The sequence below is a fragment of the Pristis pectinata genome, chromosome 10 (genome assembly GCF_009764475.1).
Source record: "Pristis pectinata isolate sPriPec2 chromosome 10, sPriPec2.1.pri, whole genome shotgun sequence".
NCBI classification, from domain to species: domain Eukaryota; kingdom Metazoa; phylum Chordata; class Chondrichthyes; order Rhinopristiformes; family Pristidae; genus Pristis; species Pristis pectinata.
In genome coordinates, this window is record NC_067414.1 from 90,397,915 (window position 1) to 90,419,609 (window position 21,695).

The following is a 21,695-nucleotide window of genomic DNA, read 5'->3' on the forward strand; positions in this document are numbered from 1 at the left end:
GAAATGACTCAGCAACCACCATTGATTAACCACTTGCACTTCTCAAAGTCAAAGCCGAGCTTATTGTCACGTGCACAAGTACATGTGTGCACAGCTGCAATGAAAAACTTCCTTGCAGCAGCATCACAGGCACATAGCATCAGATAAGCAGCATTCACAAGAAAAACATAAATTAACATAAATTATACACAACTTTTACAAGAAAAAACACAATTAGAACAAAAAAATCAAAATCCATTTTAGTGCAAAGTGATCATAGTATTGCTAAACTGTAGTAATTAGGGTTTTGCTGGTTGGTTCAAGAACCGGATGGTTGAAGGGAAGTAGCTGTTCTTGAACCTGGTGGTGTGGGACGTCAGGCTTCTGTACCTCCATGTCCCCTTCAATCCCTCTGCCACAGACTTTAAGTTTTCGTCCCTGGTGAGCATGTCTGATGGTGAGAGACAATAAAACAAAATGAAGCTATCAGCTCTGCTAAACGCAGAAACGGTGACAGAGAAGGAAGAAACATATGAAGCAAACATCTGCCACAATTAGTCCTTCACTTATCAGCCTGCCATGACTGTGGTGGTGTAATGGTTAAGATGCTGGATTAGCAGTCACAGACTGCACTAGGGACATGTTCAACTCCCACCATGGCAGCTGGAAAATTGCTTTGTCCTGAGCATTCCTTCCTCCACCTTCTCTGCAAATTAAAACTAATGGATTTTTTCTCCTCATTCTCTGCTCTGAAGACTCCCAGGCCTGAAATATTAACTCTGTTTCTCTCTGCACAGGTGCTGCCTGACCTGCTGAGTATTTCCAGCATTCTCTGTTTTTATTTCGGATTCCCAGCATCTGCAGTTTGTTTTTAACTTCGATTCTGATGAACCACCATATGGCTCACTGCAAGCCGCATGTGAAGAGCAATGAGATGATGAAGACTTTGCCCTCGTTGTTTGTGGTACAAAGATGGATCTGATCCAAGGGCAAGTTAATGCATGATTCACTTACTGTGAATTAGTAGGAATAGGCCACCCAGCCCTGAAAGCCTGCTCTACCACTTAAATAAAGTCGTGGCCAATCTGACTGCAACCTCAACTTCACATTCCTGTCTACATGCAGTAACCTTTCAGGATGAGATAGTGGAATTAATGAGAAAGATTTGAAATAATTATCTTGGATTGGTCTTCATAGTGGAATACAATAAAAATATCCCAGTAATAACAGATAATCAAGGGGCTATATAGAGAGAGAAACTTAGAACAGTTTCTTTCACTGGAGTAGAAATATTAGGTAAATTTATGGGGCCAATGTTCCCTGAATCTGATGACCTGCTTCCCAGGGTCATCAAAGGAAGTAGCTGCAGAGATAATGGGTGTGTTGGTTTAATCTATCGAAACTCCTTGGATCCTGGAGAGGTCTCAGAGGATTGAAAGACCACAAATGTAATACCAGTATTCAAGAAAACAGGGAGACAGAAAGCAGTAAGTCAGTCAGCCCAACATTTATCATTGGACAAATGCTGGAATCCGTGAATAAGGAGGGGAGAGCACAACATGTAGAACATTAGACATAGAACAGTACAGCACAGGAACAGGCCCTTTGGCCAATGAAGTCCATGCGAGCCATGATGCCAAATTAAACTAATCCTATTTAGGGGGCAGTACAGAGAAGGTTGATCGCTGGGTTGAGGTATGAAGAGAGGTCAACAATTAAGCAGAGGTGACATGGTCTTATAAAGGGGAAATTGTGTTTAACAAGTTTGCTAGAGTTCTTTGAGGACGCAATAGATGGATATAAAGGGAAACCAGTAGATGTAGTGTATTTCAATTTAAGGAACCCTTACCTCTGTGTTCCCCTCCCTCTTTCTCTCCTTCTGATCTACCTCCGGTCCTCCCATTTTTTGTTCCAATTCCCATACCCCTCCTCCGCCCGCCCCGTCCCCATCACCCACTTTCCTCTCCCTCCCCCTCCTGGTTCCATCCACCTACCACACATCCATTGGTTCCACCCGGCCTTCACCTCTCCCCTAAGGAATCCCATTATCACTTCCCTTGCTTATCAGATTCCAGCACTGGGAGCCCTTCGTGTCCCCGCTTATCACCCTCTCCTCCCCCCAACCTGGTTTCACCTGCCCTTTTATTTCTCCTTGCCTGATTCTACCCCCCCCCCCCCCGCCTTCCCTAATCCCCCCAACCCACCTGGCTCCATCTGCCTGTCATCCTACACCCCTTCCCGGTCCACCTATCACCTACGGCCCCGGTCTCACCCCTCCCCTTCTCCTCTGTATACCGGCTATCTCCCCTCTCCACACTCAGACCTGATGCAGGACCTCGACCTGAAACATTGACAACGCTGCTCGACCCGCTGAGTTCCTCCAGCAGTTTGTTTCTTGCAGTAGATGTCGTGTATTTGGCTAAAATGCTGCATTAACACTTCTTGTACAAGAATGCAGGGGTTAGGGGCTAATATATTGACATAGATAAGGGATTGGCGAACTAACAGCAAAAACAAGGCTGAAAAAATTGTGTCATTTACTGCAATTAATAGCTTGTGGGTGCCAAAGTGATTAGTGTTGGGATCTAAACTATTTAAAGTCCATATTGTTGACTTGGATGAAGGGACTGAGTGTACTGCAGTCATTTTTTTTTATATATTCATTCAAGGGGTGTGGGCTTCGCAGGCTGAGCCAGCATTTAATTGCCCATCCCTACTGGACCTTGAGAAGGTGGTGGGGAGCTGCCTTCTTGAACTGCTGCAGTCCTTGAGGTGTGGGGTGCACCCATATTGCCGTTAGGGAAGGAGTTCCAGGATTTTGACCCAGCGACAATGATATATTCCCAAGTCAGGATGGTGTGTGGCTCGGAGGGATCTTCCTGGTGGTGGTGGTCCCCCAGGCTTTTTCTGCCCTTGTTCTTATAGCTAGTAGAGGTTGTGGGTTTAGCAGGTGCTTCTAGGGAGTTGCTGCAGTGCATCCTGCAGATGGTACAAACTGCTGATATTGTGCATCGGTGGTGGATTGAGTGAATGGTTGAGGATGAGGTGCCTATCAAGCGGGCTGCTATGTCCTGTGTGGGATTCAGCTTCTTGAGTGTTGTTGAAGCTGCCCTCACCCAGGCCAGTGGACAGTGTTCCATCACACTCCTGACTTGAGCCTTGTAGATGGGGGACAGGCTTTGGGGAGTTAGGAGGTGAGTGCAGGTTTCCTATCCATTGTATATGGCTACTCCAGTTCAGTTTCTGGTAACCCCCAGGATATTGATGAGATTAGATATCTTTATTAGTCACATGCACATCGAAACACACAGTGAAATGCATCTTCTGCGTAGAGTGTTCTGGGGCAGCCCTCAAGTGTCACCACGTTTCCGCCCCCAACATAGCACGCCCACAACTTCCTAACCTGTACGTCTTTGGATTATGGGAAGAAACAGGAGCACCCGGAGGAAACCCATGCAAACACACGGGCAGAACGTACAAATTCCTTACAGACAGCGGCCAGAATTGAACCCGGGTCGCTGGGTCTGTAATAGTGTTACGCTAACCGCTACACTACCGTGCCTAGGATTCAGTGATGGTAATGACATTGAACGTCGGTGGGGGGGGGTGGTGGTGGGGGGGGATGGTGATAACTGGATTTTCTCTTGTTGGCTGACCCTTGTGTGGCGCGAATGTTACTTGCCACCTTTCAGCCCAGGCTTGGATGTTGTCCAGGTCTTGTTGCTTTTGGATATGAACTGCTTCGTTATCTGAGGAGTCATGAATAGTGCTGAACATTGTGCGATCATCAGTGAACATCCCTACTTCTGACCTGATGACTTGTTGATAAAACAAAGAGATCAGTTAGCAAGTTGTCAGGGAGGACACAAAGAGCTTGTGGAGGGATACGGGTAAATTAGATGAGTGAGCAAGAAGCAGGGAAAGTGTGAGTTTATTCACTTTGGAAGGAATAAAACACAAACTATTAATCAAATTAAACAACACTTCATATTCTGCCTTGGGAGTCTCCCACCTGATGGCCTCAACATCGATTTCTCTAACTTCTGGTAACCCGTCCCCTTCTTTTTCTTCCTGCCCCCCCCCCCATCCCTTATTCCTGTAGCTCCCTTCCCCCGCCTTGATGACCTGCCCATCTCCTCTCCTCCCCTCCCACATCCTTTATTCCATGGTCCACTGCCCTCTCCCACCGGATTCCTTCTTCTTCAGCCCTTGGCCTCTTCTACCTGTCACCTCTCAGCTTATTACATCTTCCCCCCCTCCTCCACCCACCTACCTTCCCCCTCTCACTTGGACTCACCTATCACCTGAACTCACCTGTCCCCTGCCTGCGTGCGCTCCTCCACCTCCCCCCACCTACTTATTCCTGCTTCTGCCCTCTTCCTTTCCAGTCCCTGATGAAGGGTCTCGGCCCGAAACGTCGACTGTTTATTTCCCTCCGTGGATGCTGCCCGACCCGCTGAGTCCCTCCAGCACTTTTTGTGTATTGATATTAATCAAATTTAAGTGTGACTCCAGAAGGTTTCAGAGCAAAAGGATCTGTTTTTGGGTAAGTACAGCAGGTAGTTATGAAGGCTAATGGAACGTTGTATTTTATTGCAAGGGATATAGAGTATAAAAGTAGGGACCTTTTTGTGGAAGTTCACAAGGGGGATGGTGAGGCTGCAACTGGAGTAGTACGTACAGTTTTGGTCTCCATATTTAAGGAAAGATATGCTCAGAGAAGATTCATGGTGAAAGGGTTGACATAAGCAGAGAGATCGAGCAGGCTGGATCTCTGCTCACTGGAGTATGGGAGAATGAGAAGTTTAAAGCTTATAGGTTTAAGGTGAGAAGGGAAAGATCTGAAAGGGACCTGAGACCTATTTCACACAGAGGGTGTGAGTAAATGGAACGAGCTGCCAGAGGAAGTGGGCACAATAACAACATTTAAAAGACACTTGAACGGGTACATGGACAGGAAAGGTTGAGAGGGATATGGGCCAAACACAGTCAAATGGGACTAGCTCGGTTAGTCAACTTGGTTGGCATGGACGAGTTGGACCGAAGGGCCTGTTTCCATGCTGCATAGCTCTATGAACATACTGAACCATATAAAATTCTGAGGTGGATGCTGAGCAGCTGATTCCCCTAAAATAAAAGCAGAAAATGTTGGAAATATTCAGCAGGTCTGGCTGCATCTGCGAGAAGTGACACAGAGTTAATCGAGTTGATTTTCAGGTGATTCCCATAGCTGGGGTATCTAGAACAAAGGTTCAGAATAAGGGGTTGCCCATTTAGGGTGGAGAAGAGGAGGAATTTCTTCTCTGATGGTCATGAATATTTGGAATTTTCTATCCCAGAGAACTGCAGAAGCAAAATATTTGAAAATACTCAAGGCAGAGGCTAACAAAAATTTTAACCCAAAGGATTCCTTTTTCCCAGGAAAGGTTAAGAAAATTCCCAAGAGGTTCTATAGCTATTTTAAGAGTAAAAGGGTGGCCAGGGAGAGAGTAGGTCCCCTTAGAGATCATCAGGGCCACCAATATCTCAAGCCACAGGAGATGGGTGGGATTTTTAAGGAATATTTCTCCTCGATGTTTACTGAGGAGAAAATTATGGTTGCTCATGAGATAAGGGAAACAAGTGGAGATGTTTTGGAGAACATTCATATTACCAGGGGGGAGATAGTTACAGCCTTACAGTGCATTAAGGTGGATAAATCCCCAGGGCCTGACTGAGTGCATCCTTGGACTTTGTAGGAGGTTGGAAAAGAAATTGCGGAGGCCCTTGTGGAGATATTTACTTCATTGTTAGCCACTGGTGAAGTTCCCGAAGACTGGAAGGTGGCTAATGTCGTTCTGTTGTTTAAGAAGGAAACAAGGACAAGGCAGGGAACTACAGGCCAGTCAGCCTGACATCAGTAGTGGGGAAGTTACCAGAGGGAATTCTGAGAGACAGGATCTACCAGCATTTGGATAGACAAAGCCTGATTAGGAGGAGTCAGCATGGCTTAGTATATGGAAAGTCGCGCTTGACGAATCTTTTAGAATTTTTCAAAGAGGTAACCAAAAGGGTAGATGAGGGTAGGGCAGTGGATGTTGTCTATTTGGACTTTAACAAGGCCTTGGACAAGGTCCCGCATGGTAGGCTGGTCAGGAAGATTAGGTTCCATGGAATCCAGGGAGAGCTAGTTAGGTGGATTCAAAATTGGCTCAGAGGTAGGAAGCAGAGGGTGGTGGTTGAAGGTTGTTTCTCAGAATGGAGGCTGGTGACTAGCGGTGTGCTGCAGGGGTTGGCGTTGGGACCCTTGTCATTTGTTATTTACATTAATGATTTGGATGCAAATGCACAAGGATTGATCAGTAAATTTGTGGATTACATGAAATTAGGAGAAGGTGATAGTGAAGAAGGTTATCATAGATAACGGGGGATCTTGGTCAGTCAGAGAAGTGGGCCAAGGAATAGCAAATGGATTTCAATACAGATAAGTGTGAGGTGGATATGATGTATTTTGGAAAGTCAAATCAGAGTAGGAGTTATACTATGAATGGTAGGGAACTAGGGAGTGTAATGGAACAGAGGTACCTTGGAGTACAGGTGCATAGTTCATTGAAAGCAGCATCACAGGTAGACAGGGTGGTGAAAAAGGTGTTTAGCCCGCTGGCCTTCATCAGTCAGGGCACTGAGTATAGAAGTTGGGACATTGTGTTGCAGTTGTATAAGTCGTTGGTGAGGCTGCACTTGGAGTACTGTGTACAGTTTTGGTCACCCTGTTATAGGAAAGACGTGGTTAAACTGGAAAGAGTGCAGAGAACATTTACAAGGACGTTGCCAGGACTAGAAGGCAAGAAGAGGTTGGCCAGGCTAGGTCTTTATTCTTTGGAATGTAGGAAAATGAGGGTGACTCTATAGAAGTGTTTAAAATTACGAGAGGCATGGATAAGGTGGATGGTAACAGTCTTTTCTCCAGGGTAGGGGAGTCCAAAACTAGGGGGCATAGTGTTAGGGTGAGAAAGGCAACTTTTTCACGCAGAGGGTAGTGACTATATGGAACGAGCTGCCAGAGGAAGTGGGTGAGGCAGGTACAACAGTATCATTTAAGAAGCACTTGGATGGGTACATGGAGGGGAGGGGCTTGGAGGGATATGGGCCAAACACAGGAAATTGGGACTAGCTGGGTGGGTACCATGGTTGGCATGGACTGGTTGGGCTGAAGGGCCTGTATCCTTGCTGTATTGCTCTATGATTCTATAACTCTATGAAAGGGAACCAAAAACTAGAGGGTATTGATTTGATCTGAGAGGGGAAAGATTTAAAAGGGACCTGAGGGGCAACTTCTTCACACAGAGGGTGGTGCATGTATGGAATGAGTTGCCAGAGAAAGTGGTAGAATTGGGTATGATAACAACATTTAAAAGGCACTTGGACAGGTACATGGATAGGAAAGGTTTAGAGGGATATGGCCCAAATGCAGGCAAATGGGACTAGCTTAAATGGGCACCTTGGTCAGCATGGGTCAGTTGGGCCGAAGGGCCTGTTTCCATGCTGTATTACACTCTGACACTCTATAAGTTCAAGGGTACAGGGAGAGAGTAGGGAAGTGTTGCTGAGGTCAAGATTGGACTAGCAACAATATTGAATGACTGAGCAAAGCTCGCAAAGCCAAAGAGGCCTACTCCTGCTAACTTGCTTGCGACTTTCTTTCAAAGTAAAACGAACGAACAAAAATAAAGCTGACCTTTTAAATGAAAGTCTGTGGTCCCACTCTGACTTGAGAGGCCAGATCAAAGTGTATATGGTCCCTGGGCTCAGAGTGCTCAGTAGAACCAAAGGGAGGAGCCAGACAAGGCCACATCTGACTGCAGCACATTCTCCGCTTCTCCGCACACTCCCATTCCCATTCCCTTACTGACCCAATGACCAGCCGCCAGCCAGTCCAGTAGTGTGCTTCAGGTTCAATGGCCTCTCATGAGGCCCAGGAGCTTCGATGAATGTCAATTCCGCTGCAAGTTTCAGTCACCTGAAACATCAGCTTTGTCTCTCTCTCTCTCTCTCTACAGATGCTGACTGATCTGCAAATAGTGCTGCTGCCTCATGGCTCCAGGAACCTGGGTTCAATCCTGAACTCTGATGTGGTCTGCGTGGAATTTGTACACTCTCCCTGTGACTGCATCCGTCTCTGGGACGTGAGAGGAAACTGGAGCACCTAGTTAGTATGTTAATTGGTCACTGTAAATTGCCCCCAGTGTCTAGTAGAGTGGTGGAATTTGGGGAGGGAAGGTGGCGATGGTTGAGTGTAGAGTGTGGAGAGAATAAAATAGGATTAGTGGAGACACAAGAGACTGCAGATGCTGGAATCTGGAGCAACACACAAGATGCTGGAGGAACTCAGCGGGTCAGGCAACATCTATGGAGGGAAATGGACAGTCAACGTTTCGTCAGGACTGGAGGATTAGTGTGAAGATTAGTGTTAATGGATGCTTGATGTTGGCATGGACTCGGTGGGCCGAAGGGCCTGTTTCTGTGCTGTATGACTCTATGACTTCTCAATAGTGAGTAAAAATGTCTTCTCTCAGAGGGTATGGAATCTCTGAAATTCTCTGAGGGTGGTGGAGGCCAGATCATTAGATAGATTTAAGGTGGAGGTAGATAAATATTTGAAAGATCGGGGAATTGAGGGTTATGGGGAACTGGCACAGAAGAGACCAGTGTAGATCAGCCATGACCGTAGAGAATGGAGTGGCAGGCTTGAAGGTCCTGGTGGCCTACTCCTGCCCCTGTTTTGTTGTGTTCTGGTGTAATATTTTCTGTTTGTATTCAGGTTTCCAGCATCTGAGGTTTTGCTTCTGAGCTTTGGGATACTTACCTTTATTGGAATACAAGAGCTGGGAGGACATTCTAGTAGAGTCATAGAGAAATACATGGAAACACTCCCTTCAACGCCTAACTCGACTGTGCCAACCGTGGTGCCCACCAATTTGCCCGCGTTTAGCCCACATCCCTCTGAACCCCTCCTACCATGTACTGATCCAAATGTCTTTTGAATGCTGTTATTGTTCCTGACTCAACCACTTCCTCTGACAGCTCATTCCAAAATACACACCACCCTCTGTGTGAAGAAGTTGCCCCTCAGGTCCTTTTTAAATCTCTCACCCCTCACCTTAAACCTATGCCCTCTAGTTTTCAGTTCCCCTTCCTTAGGAAGAAGACTATGCTCATTCACCCTATCTTTGCCCCCTCACGATTTTAAAAATCTGGTACTCTTTAGTACTAGTACTAAACCTTAGTAGTTTATAAAACGTTAGTTTGGCCATAAATAGAGCACAGTGTACAGTTCTGGTTGCACTACAGGATGTGATTGAATTGGAGAGGCTGCTCTGTAGATTTACTAAGATGTTTCCAGGGCTACAGATTTGCAGTTTCGAAGAGAGGCCAGGAACAAAAAAGACTGAGTCGAGATGTAATTAGGTTTATAAAATTATAAGAGGCTTAGACAATGTTAGCAGCACCAAGCTATTCCCCCTTTGCAGGGAAATTGATAGCGAGGGGCCATGGATTTGTTAATTGGGAGGAGGATTGGAGGAGAGTTGAGGAAGACACTATTTCACTTACGGGGTCTGGAACTGGCTATTTGAAAGAGTGAATGCAGAAACCCTCACCATGTTTAGAAGGTACTTGGATGAGAACTTCAAGAGCTGTAACCTGCAGGGCTGTGGACCAAGAGGTGGGAGCTTATCTTTAGCTGGTATGAACACCAGTCAGCCTAATGGTTCAATCCTGACTTTGGGTAGCATCTGTCTGGAGTTTGCACATTCTCCCTGTGACCATGTGGGTTTCCTCCAGGTGCTCCAGTTTCCTCCCACATCCCAAAGACGTGCAGGTTGGTAGGTTAATTGGCCACTGTAAACTGCTCCCAGTGTGTGAGTGAGTGGTAAAATCTGGGGGAGTTGATGAGACTGCGGTGAGAATAAAATAATGGAATCAATATAGGATCGGGGTAAATGGGTGTTTGGTGGTCTGAGTGGTCTCTCTGGACTGAAGGGCCTGTCTCTGTGTTGCATCTCTCTGTGACTCTATGGCCTACTTCTGTGCTGGGAGCTTCCAGTTTTCTGGTTCCATACTCTGTGCTTCACAGTGCTAAAAGATGGCATGTTGTATCTGAAGGCACTTTATGCTGTGTTTCCAGACCTAAATAGCTTCCAGAAGACATTGCTCCAATTTATGCTCTGGTGTGGAAGTTTTATGTGAAATGAACCATGGTCTAAATGAATGGAGGAGGGCATTGTGAATGGCAGGCACTATGAATGGTGCTCTCCTACACCATAGTAATTCATGACTACCAGTCAATGGATGCAATTATGTTGTCTTAAGCCAGAGAAGCTTTTATTTCTTGGTTGACTCCATCCACTATAACGATATGGCAATTAACTGGTGAATGTTTCCCCCAATCCCGGCTCTGATGGAGCTTATTTATGTGGGTGTGTATCAAAATGAAACTTCAGCATCAACCCACTTCCTGCACTCAAGAGAAGGGCATGTGCTACCTCACGATGAGCTTCAAAGGAAATGCCTTCACAGGATGAGATTAGCGCGAATTCAAAAGGCACCAATCAACTAAAATATCAATTTGTTTAATAAATACTAACACATACAATTTTGAATAGGAAAAGACCTGACTTTTCTTTAAACAATGCTTCTCATATTTTCTTTAAAAAAAACACAGAATAGTTAATTTTACAGATTTACAACTCCTTATCAAGGTCCCTGTGAGACAATGTTGCAGATCTCAATAATGCTTTTGATTCATTCATCCTGTTGCTTTGCAGTGCTCCTTGATATAGCGTCCTTCTAACAGGACAATGAGAAAGTCATTCATTATGGGCTTCAGATTTAATTACGGCCCCTTTGCTTTTTCTGTATTTGTAATGTGCCCGCCCTCTCCTCCCCCTTCCCCCCCAACACACACATACACATAGGTTATTGTAATGAGATTGAGTCCTGTTGGGAGTAACGAATGTAGAGATCAAAACTTCCTCTGCTGCCTCAAGACATCAAATTTGTGGAAGTCCTCGACTCCCTTCCTCTTCCCATTGCCCATGGCCTTTCACAAGCCAAACCACCACTGGAATTGTCATCCTTCCAGGCTCGGTGGCGTCCTGCACCGTAGGTATTTTCCATGTGTTCAGCCCGAAGACTCCAAGAGTACTCCGCAGAACCCAAATAAGGAAAATATCATTCCCACAAGATCAACATTCAAGTCAAATGCTTCTCCTACTGAAATCTCCCTGAAATATGACTAATGATATTGAAGTTCTAAGGCCTTCAGTGTTCGGCACAGACGCAGTTCCCGAGGTGCCTCAGGTTTCAACCACTCAGCGATGGTCATGGTCCCTCACAGCCCTTTAAGCCACAAGTACTAATTTGACTCTGCTAATCAACCTTGGGTCACGAGAAGTGACAGAACCGAGTTATACTGCTGACTCCGTTCCAGCCCACAGACTGATGGTATAATTTTGAGATGATCAGACTATCCCCCTTACCGGATGCTGACAGGCCTCCTGCATATCTTCAGCATCTACTGCAGTTTCTTCCCTATTATTTTTTTACCTCTGGGTTTGTCACAGTGTGATTCAAATCCCTTCCCGAGGACTTGCAAACACTGCACAGCTGCTACTGAAATACTTGGGTCTACAAGTATTCAGTGCACCAATTTTTCCATAATCTTCTGCAAACACACATAGCTGTAACCTCTACCAAGATGCTGTCACTGCCTGATATTACACTCAGCTGCTGTTCCGAGCCACCTCAGGAGACTCCATTTAAAAATGAAGTCTCTCCCTTTACAAACAGTCCTGAAATAATGGAGACACAAGAGACTGCAGCTGCTTGAATCTGAAGCAACAGACAGTCTGCTGGAGGAACTCAGCGGTTCGAGCAGCGTCTGTCAAGATCCCCCACAGATGCTGCTCGACCCGATGAGTTCCTCCAGCAGATTGTTTGTTGCCGTAAAAAAGTGAGGGACTTTCAATCTCAGTATCCATCCAAGTGCCTTTCTTTCTTCACTTCTCTGTGAGAGCCCTGCTCTGCGCATATATTCAAGGAGCTGCCTTGAGTAGACCCAGACCAGCCAACAAGCAGGAGATAAGGTGAATATGATCATTCAGCTTGCAAAGCCTGCTCTATAGTAGAATACGAAGGCATTGCATTGGCCCAACCATTGCCTCAGCCAGCTTAGTTTGGGCAGGAAGCCTCAACTATCTTCAGGTGTTCGCAGGGTAATCTCAGCGGGCCACCCCAAGAAACTTCCCCCAGTAGATTTTCAAATGACTCAGTTTCAAACAGATGTCAGCCTTGCCAAAGCCTGTGCCCCAGATGTACAATAGGATCAGAGAGTGTAATCTCCCTCTCTCATTTCCTTCTCTATTTTGTTCCAAGCAATGTCATTATGGCCCTCGCTCCTGGGCACTCTTCTTGCCTATTTCTCCCAAGTTGCGAATCCACACCCCCTTCCTCCGCACCACCCTTGCAGAGTGCTTCCTCCTCCTTTTTGCCGAGTCATTTACGCCGAAATCAAGAACTATTGCACCACCTCTTAGCTAATCCTCTCTCACAGGATGTACAAGGCCTCACCTATTTACTCTTACTGCAAGCCTGGAGTTGCCCAATGACTAATTTTCTGACACCCCCTCCTCTCAGCTCTTGCCCACGTTGGCGGTGAACTGTATGATAGACAATGGCTCATCTACCTGGTTTTCCAACAACAATAATATAATCACAAACCTAAAGGCCAATTTAACCAAGGAAGCTGTCCAGGGAAGTGATACCCTCATAAAGTTGAGGTGATTTATTTCTTGTTCTTGCACTCCCATTGGGGAGGGATGTCAGAGCATGGGTCTTTGGGTATAAGATTGCCAAGAGTAAGATAACATAACACAGTGAACGGTAGGGCCCTGGGAGAGTGTTGTAGATCCAAAGGACCTTGGAGTTCAGGTACCTGGTCCTCTGAAAGTGGGGTCACAGGTAGACAGGGTGGTGAAGAAGGCTTTTGGTACGCTGGCCTTCATTAGTCAGGGCACTGAGTACAGAAGTTGGGATGTAATGTTGCAGTTGAACAAGACGCTGGTGAGGACAGACTTGTAGTATCGTGTTCAGTTTTGGTCATCCTGCCATGGGAAAGATGGTTTTAAGCTGGAAAAGATTTACGAGGATGTTGCCAGGATTCGAGGGACTGGGTTGTGGGAAGAGTTTGGGCAGGCTTGGACTTTATTCCTTGGAGTGTAGGAGAATGAGGTGTGATCTTATAAAACCACGAGGGGCATAGATAGGGTGAATTCACTCACTGCTTTTCCCAGGGTTGGTGAATCAGGAACTAGAGGACTTAAGGTGAGAGGGTTTAATAGGAACCTGATGGGGCAACTTTTTTTTACACAGTGGGTGGTACGTATGTGGAATGAGCTGCCAGGGGAAGTGATTGAGGCAGGTACAAGAACAAGTTTTAAAAGACAGTTGGACAGGTACATGGATGGGAAGGTTTAGGAGTTTATGGGCCAAATGCTGGCAAATGGGACTAGCTTGGATGGGACGTCTTGGTTGCCATGGAGCAGTTGGACCGAAGGGCTTGTTTCCATGCTGTTCGACTCTATGACTGACATATTTTAAAAGTACGTTCACCACATACAAAATGCAATGGTTCCAAGATGTGCTTCAAACTCATTTTATCAGTGTAACCATTAAATGCTAGCCTTAACAGGGATGTCCATACCCCAGAACCAAATCAAAAACAACCCATTTGAAGGATGAAAAGCAGCAGTTTTAAGTGTGCACCACCTCTGCCTGGAAACAGGAGATGTTGGGACAGCTTTGCCAACCGGGAATTATTCACACTTGATGACGATGGCCCGGAAAACCTTGCTTCCTCCCACTTGCTTTGCACCATCTTTCACCACATTGCCCACAAAATCCTATCCTCTGGGAGCAGTGCCATGGGAGCACAAATCTAAAATCAGTGTAGCGCTTTTTTTTGTCAAAATTAACAATTGATTGGAGACCTGCTCTAACAATAAAACATTTATCCATGTTATTTTAATTAAGAAAGCTATAAATATAATTACAAAAGAGGTGGAAAGTACCTGCTCTGTCACTTGCGGGAGTCTGCACAGATATCTGTAGGTTGGTGGAGACTCCATGTAGCTACTCATTTGCCGGGCGAAAAGAAATCTGGGGCTCCCCCTCCCTCAGTTGCCCGTCCATTGCTCCCAGCAGCAAGGTGTAACACAAAACAAAAACTTGAGCTTGTTTTCCACAACTTGCCAGCACAAGGAGAAAAATTTGTACCTTTGTAAAAACCAGCTCCCTTCTCTTGCATCTACTTTGCCCTCATATTAGAGACCAGGAGAGAAATACAATGGACTATCTCCTTTTTAGTTCAACCCAAGTGTTGGGAGAAAAAAAATCTAATGCCAGACTAGGAAATGGGATCTGTCACCTGCCTGCAATCCAGGCCACGAGGAAGAATTCAGAGCTAAATGAAATAGGAGCCCAAGAAATGAGCCAAAGTTTACTCTTCCTACTTTATTGTCTGGCAGCGTGGAGGCTTGGTTGGTTTTATATATTATACTTTGAAAGATCAAACAGGCAGGAGAAGCCTCACAATGCATCCATTTCAGAAATCAGTTCTCACGTCCAGCAATCTCATCAAGTTGACCCTTTAATGGGTGGAAGGTATTTTGTTTGCCTCCTGCTGAAAAACTATTCCAATTCGCTGTTTGAAGATGCTCTGCCCAATATTCTGCCTTTCACCAGTTTAGCCTGAGCTGGTACTGAATAAAGTTTAGATGCACACGTACACACCAACATGTATACACACACACACACACACACAGGTGCATGCACATACATCTGTGCGCATGAACACACACACCCACCCACTTGTGTGCACACCCATACACACACCCCTTCAATATTCAAAGACACTAGATTTACCAGTCTCGCTAAAATCAACAGGTAAGGAATTCACCTTAATCCCACACCCAGTTCTGCCTTGCAGTCCAACAACTGATTTTCCTCCCCAAGTTGCAATATATTTTCATTATTCTTTCAAATTCTTGTAAAAAAAAAGTTATAAATACTAAAATTAAGGTCAGAAGGCTAAAGGCAGAGGATGTTTCTTATATGGAAAGGTGCAACATAAGCATCCTACATTGTGATACAAATCCCTTTGCTCTATTGAATGCTGAAATCCGACAACCATTCCAGTATTGCAGAAATGCTCATTATATTACTGAGACATATCATAAGCATCACAAAATAATTTGTTCTTTACAGTACACCAATATCAGGTTAGAGAGTTCCCCAGTCTACACCTCTTTGGAAAATGAAAGGATTGCAGAGATGGAGTTAGCACAACCTTAAAACTAAAATTACTCGATGGTCCAAAAAAGAAAATTATACATCACACAGGTCACCAGGATGTCCCTGTAGAGTAAATATTTAAGGAGGGAAAAAAAACAACACAGGAAAAGGAAATGCTTTAAAGATCCGAGTTCAAAATGCAAGGGGTTGGCAGCCTTTGAAACTGTCCACAGTGGTACACAAGGTGCTTTCCCCACCGAGGGTGACGACCACTGTCATCACAGACCCCTTACTGTCTCTCTTTCTGTGACCTGCCATTGCAAAATGTTGTCCACTCTGCAAGGATGCAACAGTGCTACCGTCATGATCAAGTTACTCGAATTTCTTCCCCACGATCCCCCCCATAAACAACCCCGACCCTTCCCTACCCCATGAGTCTGAAGTGTTTAGAAATATTCCAACCCCGCTGGTTCCGGTCCATGGTAGGAGGCCCAGTTGGGTCAGATCGGGTCAGAGAGGCCGCCCCCACCCCCACACTCGAGGGCTCGCCCGTGGACGGCTGGTGGGGTCCTCAGAGTGCCAGCAAGGTGGGGGAGTTCAAAGAGTCCGAGGACTGGTCGCCACTGCTGCTGCTCCTGCGGTGGGCCTTCGAGCAGGACTCTGACGGCGACTCTTGGTCCAGGCTGGGCACGCTGGGGTAGGTGAAGACCAGGCTGGGGGCGCAGGGGGTGACGCTGGGCGCGGGGGTGGAGGTGGCCACCACCGGCGTGTTGAGGGGCTCGGCCTCAGTGAAGAAGCTGTTGGCGATGCTGATCTCGGTCACCGGCTTGATGACAGACCTCTGCGTCTTGCTCAGGCCTGACCCGCCCAGCTTGGCTCCCTCCTCGGGCTCCTGCTTGACCACCACTGCGTTCGGTGTCCGGCCCGCCCGTGGATCAGGCGATGCCGACCGCCTCCGCCCTTCGCCCCCCGGCGCCATTTTGCAGATGGGTTTGTGGGCGACCAGCATGAATTCTAGCTTCTCCTTCTCCTTCTGCAGCACAGCGATCTCCTTCTGTAGCCCGGACTTCTCCTCCTCGAGCTTCTCTGTCTCCTGAGGGAAAGAAAGGTAAATTGGCAAATTGGTTTATTATTGTCACTTGTACCGAGGTACATTGAAAAACTTGTCTTGCATACCGTTCATACACATCAATTCATTACAGCAGTGCATTGAGGTAGTACAGGGTAAAACAACAACAGAATGCAGAATAAAGTGCTACAGTTACAGAGAAAGTGCAGTGCAGGCAGGCAATAAGGTACAAGGTCCTGATGAAGTAGATCGTGAGGTCAAGAGTCCATCTTATTGTACTAGGGAACTGTTCAATAGTCTTAAAACAACGGGGTAGGAGCTGTTCTTGAGCCCCGTGGTATGTGCTTTCAGGCTTCTGTATCTTCTGCCCAATAGGAGGGGGAGAAGAGAGAATGTCCGGGGTGGGTGGGGTCTTTGATTATGCTGGCTGCTTTACCAAGGCAGCGAGGGGTATAGACAATCTGTGGAGGGGAGGCTGGTTTCCATGATATACTGAGCTCTGTTCACAACTCTGAATGGACATCAATCTTTCATCCCCATGCAAGCAACACCAAACAATGGAAGAATTGTTCTCTAAAACCAGGAAACCCCCCCCACCGACAAAATAAAAACAGAAAATCCTCATAATACTCAATTGGTCAGACAGCATCTGTTCGGAGAGAAGCAGACCTTTCATCAATGACCTTTCACCAATTGGGACTGTGGCGGAGCAGCTGCCTCTCAGTTCCATTATAAAATGATGAGAGGCATAGATAGGGTAGACAAGTTAGAGTCTTTTTCCCAAGGTATGGGGGGTGGATGTTTAAAGGAAATGTGGGGGGTTAGTGTTTTACACAGAGAGCGGTGGGTGCCTGGAAAGGCCTGCCAGAGGTGGTGGTGGAAGCAGATACGATAGTGGCATTTAAGAAGCTGTTCGATAGATGCATAAGTATGCGGGGAATGGAGAAATATGGATCATGTACAGGCGTTAGAGATTTAGTTTAATTCGGCATCATGTTCGGCACAGACATCACGGGGTGAAGGACCTGTTCCTGCGCTGTACTGTTCTGTGTTCCAGTGACCCATGTCCCAGCCTGATCTCTGTGGAAGTTTGCGATGTTCTCCCTGTGACGGTGTGGGTTTCCTCTGGGTGCTCCAGTTTCCCCCCCACATCCCAAAGAGGTGCGGTTGGTTAGTGTGTAGTAGAATCTTGAGGGAGCTAACAGGAACGTGGGCAGAAGAAAATAGGGTTAGTGTAAAATGGGTGCTTGATGGTCAAGTGTAGATTCAGTGGGCTGAAAGTGGGCTGTTTCTGTGCTGTGTGGCTCTATGATTATGACTGTCACTTTATTTCTGATAAGAGGATGTTGAGCTGAAAGGTTAACCCTGTCTTTCTAGTCCTTCTCTCCCCACAGATGCCGCCTGACCTGCTGGGTATCGTCAGTACTTTCCGTTTTTATTTTGGATTTGCAGCATCTGCAGGATTTTGCTTTTCCACACCCAGCAAGGTGTCGACACCTTAAGCTCACAGGCAAAACATTGAACATGTTGGGATGGCCGGAGATGGGGAGTGATGTGATGAAACCTCCAGAGAAACGCCCAACGAGAGTTGGCAAACCTGAGTGAACAAGATTAGCTCCTAACATCCATTACAAGCCTACTGTCTCCAACAGCTATCAAGGCTACTCTTCGTCCCACCCTGCCTCCCGTAAGGACTCTTTTCTATTCTCCCAGTTGCTTCGGCTCCATTCTATTTGTTCTGATGGTGAGACTTTTCATACAGGTGCCTCTGAAATGTCTTCTTCCAGAACTGTGGCTTCCCCTCTACCACGGTTAACAAAGCCCTTGACCACATCGCATCTATTTCCCGCACCTCTGTTCTCACCCCCTCTCCGCCAGGACAGAACCAGGTTAGGGGTGCCCTGGTCCTCACCTTCCACCCCATCAGCCTCCACGTTCAACGGATCATGCTCCTCAATTTCTGCCACCTTCATACAGATTCCACCACCGTCCTCTATCAGCATTTTGCAGGGACCGTTCCCCTTATGACCACCTGGTTCACCCTTCAGTTCCCACCAAACCCCACCTCCATCTTATTCTTACAGCACTCTCCCATGCAACTGCAGGAGATGCGACACCTGTCCTTTCACCTCTCCCCTTCCCACCATCCAGGGACCCAAACTCCATTTGAAGCAGTAATTCACTTGTACTTCCAGTGTACTACATTCAGTGTTCACAATGTGGTCACGTCTACGTCTGAGAAACCAAATGCATATCGGGTGACTGCTCAGCAGAAGCCCCTTCGTTCAGTCTGCAGGGGCGACTGAGCTTCCCGTTTCCTGCCACTTTCACAGCCTCCCAGCCCACTCCTGCTCTGACCCACCGTCCTGTGCCCCCCCCCCCCCGTACTGTCACAGTGGGGCCCAACGCAAGCTTGAGGAACAGCACCCCACCTTCCGCCTGGGCACGTTGCTGCCTTCTGGACTCAGCACTGAATTCTACAACTTTAGATAACAATTTCTCTGTCTGTGTCAGTCATCCATCTGCGATATCGGATCAGTTTGTTGGTTGTTTGTTTGTTTTTCATGTTTTTATTCACCGGCAGCACTGGATATGCCAAGCACGTCTTCCCACTCTGCATTTTGCAACTCCCACGTTCTTTTATCTATGTTCTCACTCTCTAACAGCTTCGTTACCCTCCTTCACTTGGTTTCATCTGCCGATCACCTACGCGCTTAACCTACTGGGTCTTCTCTTCCTCCACTGGTTCTACCTGTCCATAATCATAGAATCAGAGAACAGTACAGCACAATACAGGCCCTTTGGTCCACAATGTTGTGCCAACCTTTAAACCTCGCCTAAGACTATCTAACCCCTTCCTCCCACGTATCCCTCTATTTTAAATTCCTCCATATGCTTATCTAGCAATCTCTTGAATTTGACCAATGTACCTGCCTCCACCACCACCCCAGGCAGCGCATTCCATGCCCCAACCACTCTCTGGGTAAAAAACCTCCCTCTGATATCCCCCTTGAACTTCCCACCCATTACTTTAAAGCCATGCCCTCTTGTATTGAGCGTTGGTGCCCTGGGAAAGAGGCGCTGGCTGTCCACTCTATCAGTTCCTCTTAATATTTTGTACACCTCTACCATGTCTCGTCTCATCCTCCTTCTCTCCAAAGAGTAAAGCCCTAGCTCTCTTAGTCTCTCCTCACAATCCATACCCTCCAATCCAGGCAGCATCCTGGTAAATCTCCTCTGCCCCTCTCTAAAGCTTCCCTCCCTTATCTGGTTCCACATCACCTTCCTTACTTATCAGATTCCAGCATCTGCAGCCTCTTGTGTCTCTACTTATCACCTTCCAGCCTCTACCTCTACCTTCTCCCTGCCGTTCCCCCCCCAACCTGGCTCCACCTGCTCGTTTATCCCCCCCTTCCACCAGCTACCGTCTCCCAACTCCATCCCTCCACTTCTCCCATCATCTCCTTCCAACTATCACCTGTCAGCCCCTGTCTCACCCCTCCCTCTCACTGGCCACCTCCCCCCTACACTCTCCGTCCTGATGCAGGGTCTCGACCTGAAGTGTCCAACGTCCCTCTGCCTCTACAGATGCTGCCTGACCTGCTGAATTCCTCCAGCAGTTTATTTTAGTTTGCTCCAGATTATAGCATCTGCAGTCTCCGTGTTCCCCTTTATTCAGATAACCTTGTTTAAAACTTATCCTCCACGGTCATCCTGATTTTACCCTATCAAGGACATTCCCCCACCCTAACCCTCCCTGCACCTTAACGAGCTTCTTTTGTCTCCTTCCCTGTTCTAATGAAGGGTCTCCGATCCAAATCATTAGCTCTGTTTCTCTTCCCACACATGCAACCTGACCTGCTGACAATTTCTAGCATTTTCCATTTTTAATTTTAGATTTCCAGCATCTGCAGTGTTTTAATTTTCATTAACTAAGCAAATTAGTATCGCGTAATCCAAGTTCTGAAGCAACCTTGTTAATTTGATGCTTTAAGTTCCTCACTCCCCTTTTTCCCACAGATTCTGTCTCAGACCTACCAAATATTTCCAGCATTTCAGTGAATAATATGGAAGTTTCAATCCATAAACTGGGGAATGTGAGCTCAAATCTCAGCAGGGCATGGGAATTCATTTTTTGTTTAAATAACATCACTTTATTGGAATTGGTTTATTATTGTCACTTGTACTGAGGTACAGTGAAAAACTTGTCTTGCATACCGATCGTACAGGTCAATTCACTACACAGTGCAGTTACATCGGGTTAGTACAGAGTGCATTGAGGGAAAAACAATAACAGTACAGAGTGAAGTGTCACAGCTACAGAGAAAGTGCAGTGCAATAAGGTGCAAGGTCACGTCAGGGTAGATTGTGAGGTCAGAGTCCATCTCATCGTATAAGGGAACCGTTCAACAGTCTTATCACAGTGGGGTAGAAGCTGTCCTTAAGTCTGGTGGTGCATGCCCTTTACGGATTTCCCCCTCCTTGTGCTCCTCGTCTCCACCTGTTTTGATTCCTTGAGGACTCAGATTTGGTGCACACAATCCTGCCCTCACCAGCAATGTCCAATCCCAAGAACAGCTTAAGAAGATAAGCAGAAGAGACCCCATAATGCAATCAAGAGCATTGCACCCGAACCAGCTGGAGATTTCAGAGAAGCAAATGATGAGCGGTTAAGGCTGAAAAAGTGGACCAGGGAGTGCCTGGATTGGATAGCAAGTCATGGGCTTGTGGGGCCTCATGGTTTACTCCTGCTACTATACAGACAGGCACACATTAGCATTACAGTGTTAATGCTGTAATGCTAATGTGTTGTGTGGAGAGAGTCACGGACTCGGAGGTGTCCTGTGCAGGAGATCACGGGGTGGAGTGTGCTGTGTGGGCAGGTGTCATGGATTGGAATGTGTTGTATGAGTGGGTGTCATGGACTGGAATGTGTCGTATGAGTGGGTGTCATGGATCAGTAAACTAGAGCCTTGGGTAATGATCCAAATCCCATTATACCCCCGTTATTGATTAGGTAAACTCAAAATCCAAACTGGTATCATTAACGGTGACCTCAACACGTTTGGATTATCATAATTATTCCCCATGTGTTAGCGAAGTTTGCCAACGTTACTTGGTCTGAGCTGGTGCTTCACTCTGGTCTCAGTGGTGAGGTTAGCAGCCCCCTAGCTTTAAACCTTTCCAATCAGCTATACCACAGGTTGTTCAGGGGAGCAGCTGCCACCATCTTCTCCAGTACAGTTGGGAATTGGGCAATAGATGTTGGCTTTGCCACCTCGTGAAAATACATTCAGGAAGAACCTATAGTTCCTGT

At 46.6% G+C, this 21,695-nt stretch overlaps 1 protein-coding gene across 6 annotated transcripts in view; it reads right to left on the bottom strand.

Moving 5' to 3' along the window:
• Positions 1-401: 401 nt before the first annotated feature.
• The window catches only part of fosl2 (FOS like 2, AP-1 transcription factor subunit), a 50,177-nt gene continuing 28,883 nt past the window's right edge, over positions 402-21,695 (bottom strand). For 5 of the 6 annotated variants that reach the window (XM_052025327.1, XM_052025328.1, XM_052025332.1 and 2 more), the window contains one exon: positions 10,574-16,402. In XM_052025327.1, the coding sequence (XP_051881287.1) occupies positions 15,881-16,402 (522 nt within the window). In that variant the 3' untranslated portion in view covers positions 10,574-15,880. Of the gene's footprint in view, positions 431-10,573; positions 16,403-21,695 lie in introns of those variants that run through there. The other variant, XR_007957059.1, reaches the window with a different exon arrangement.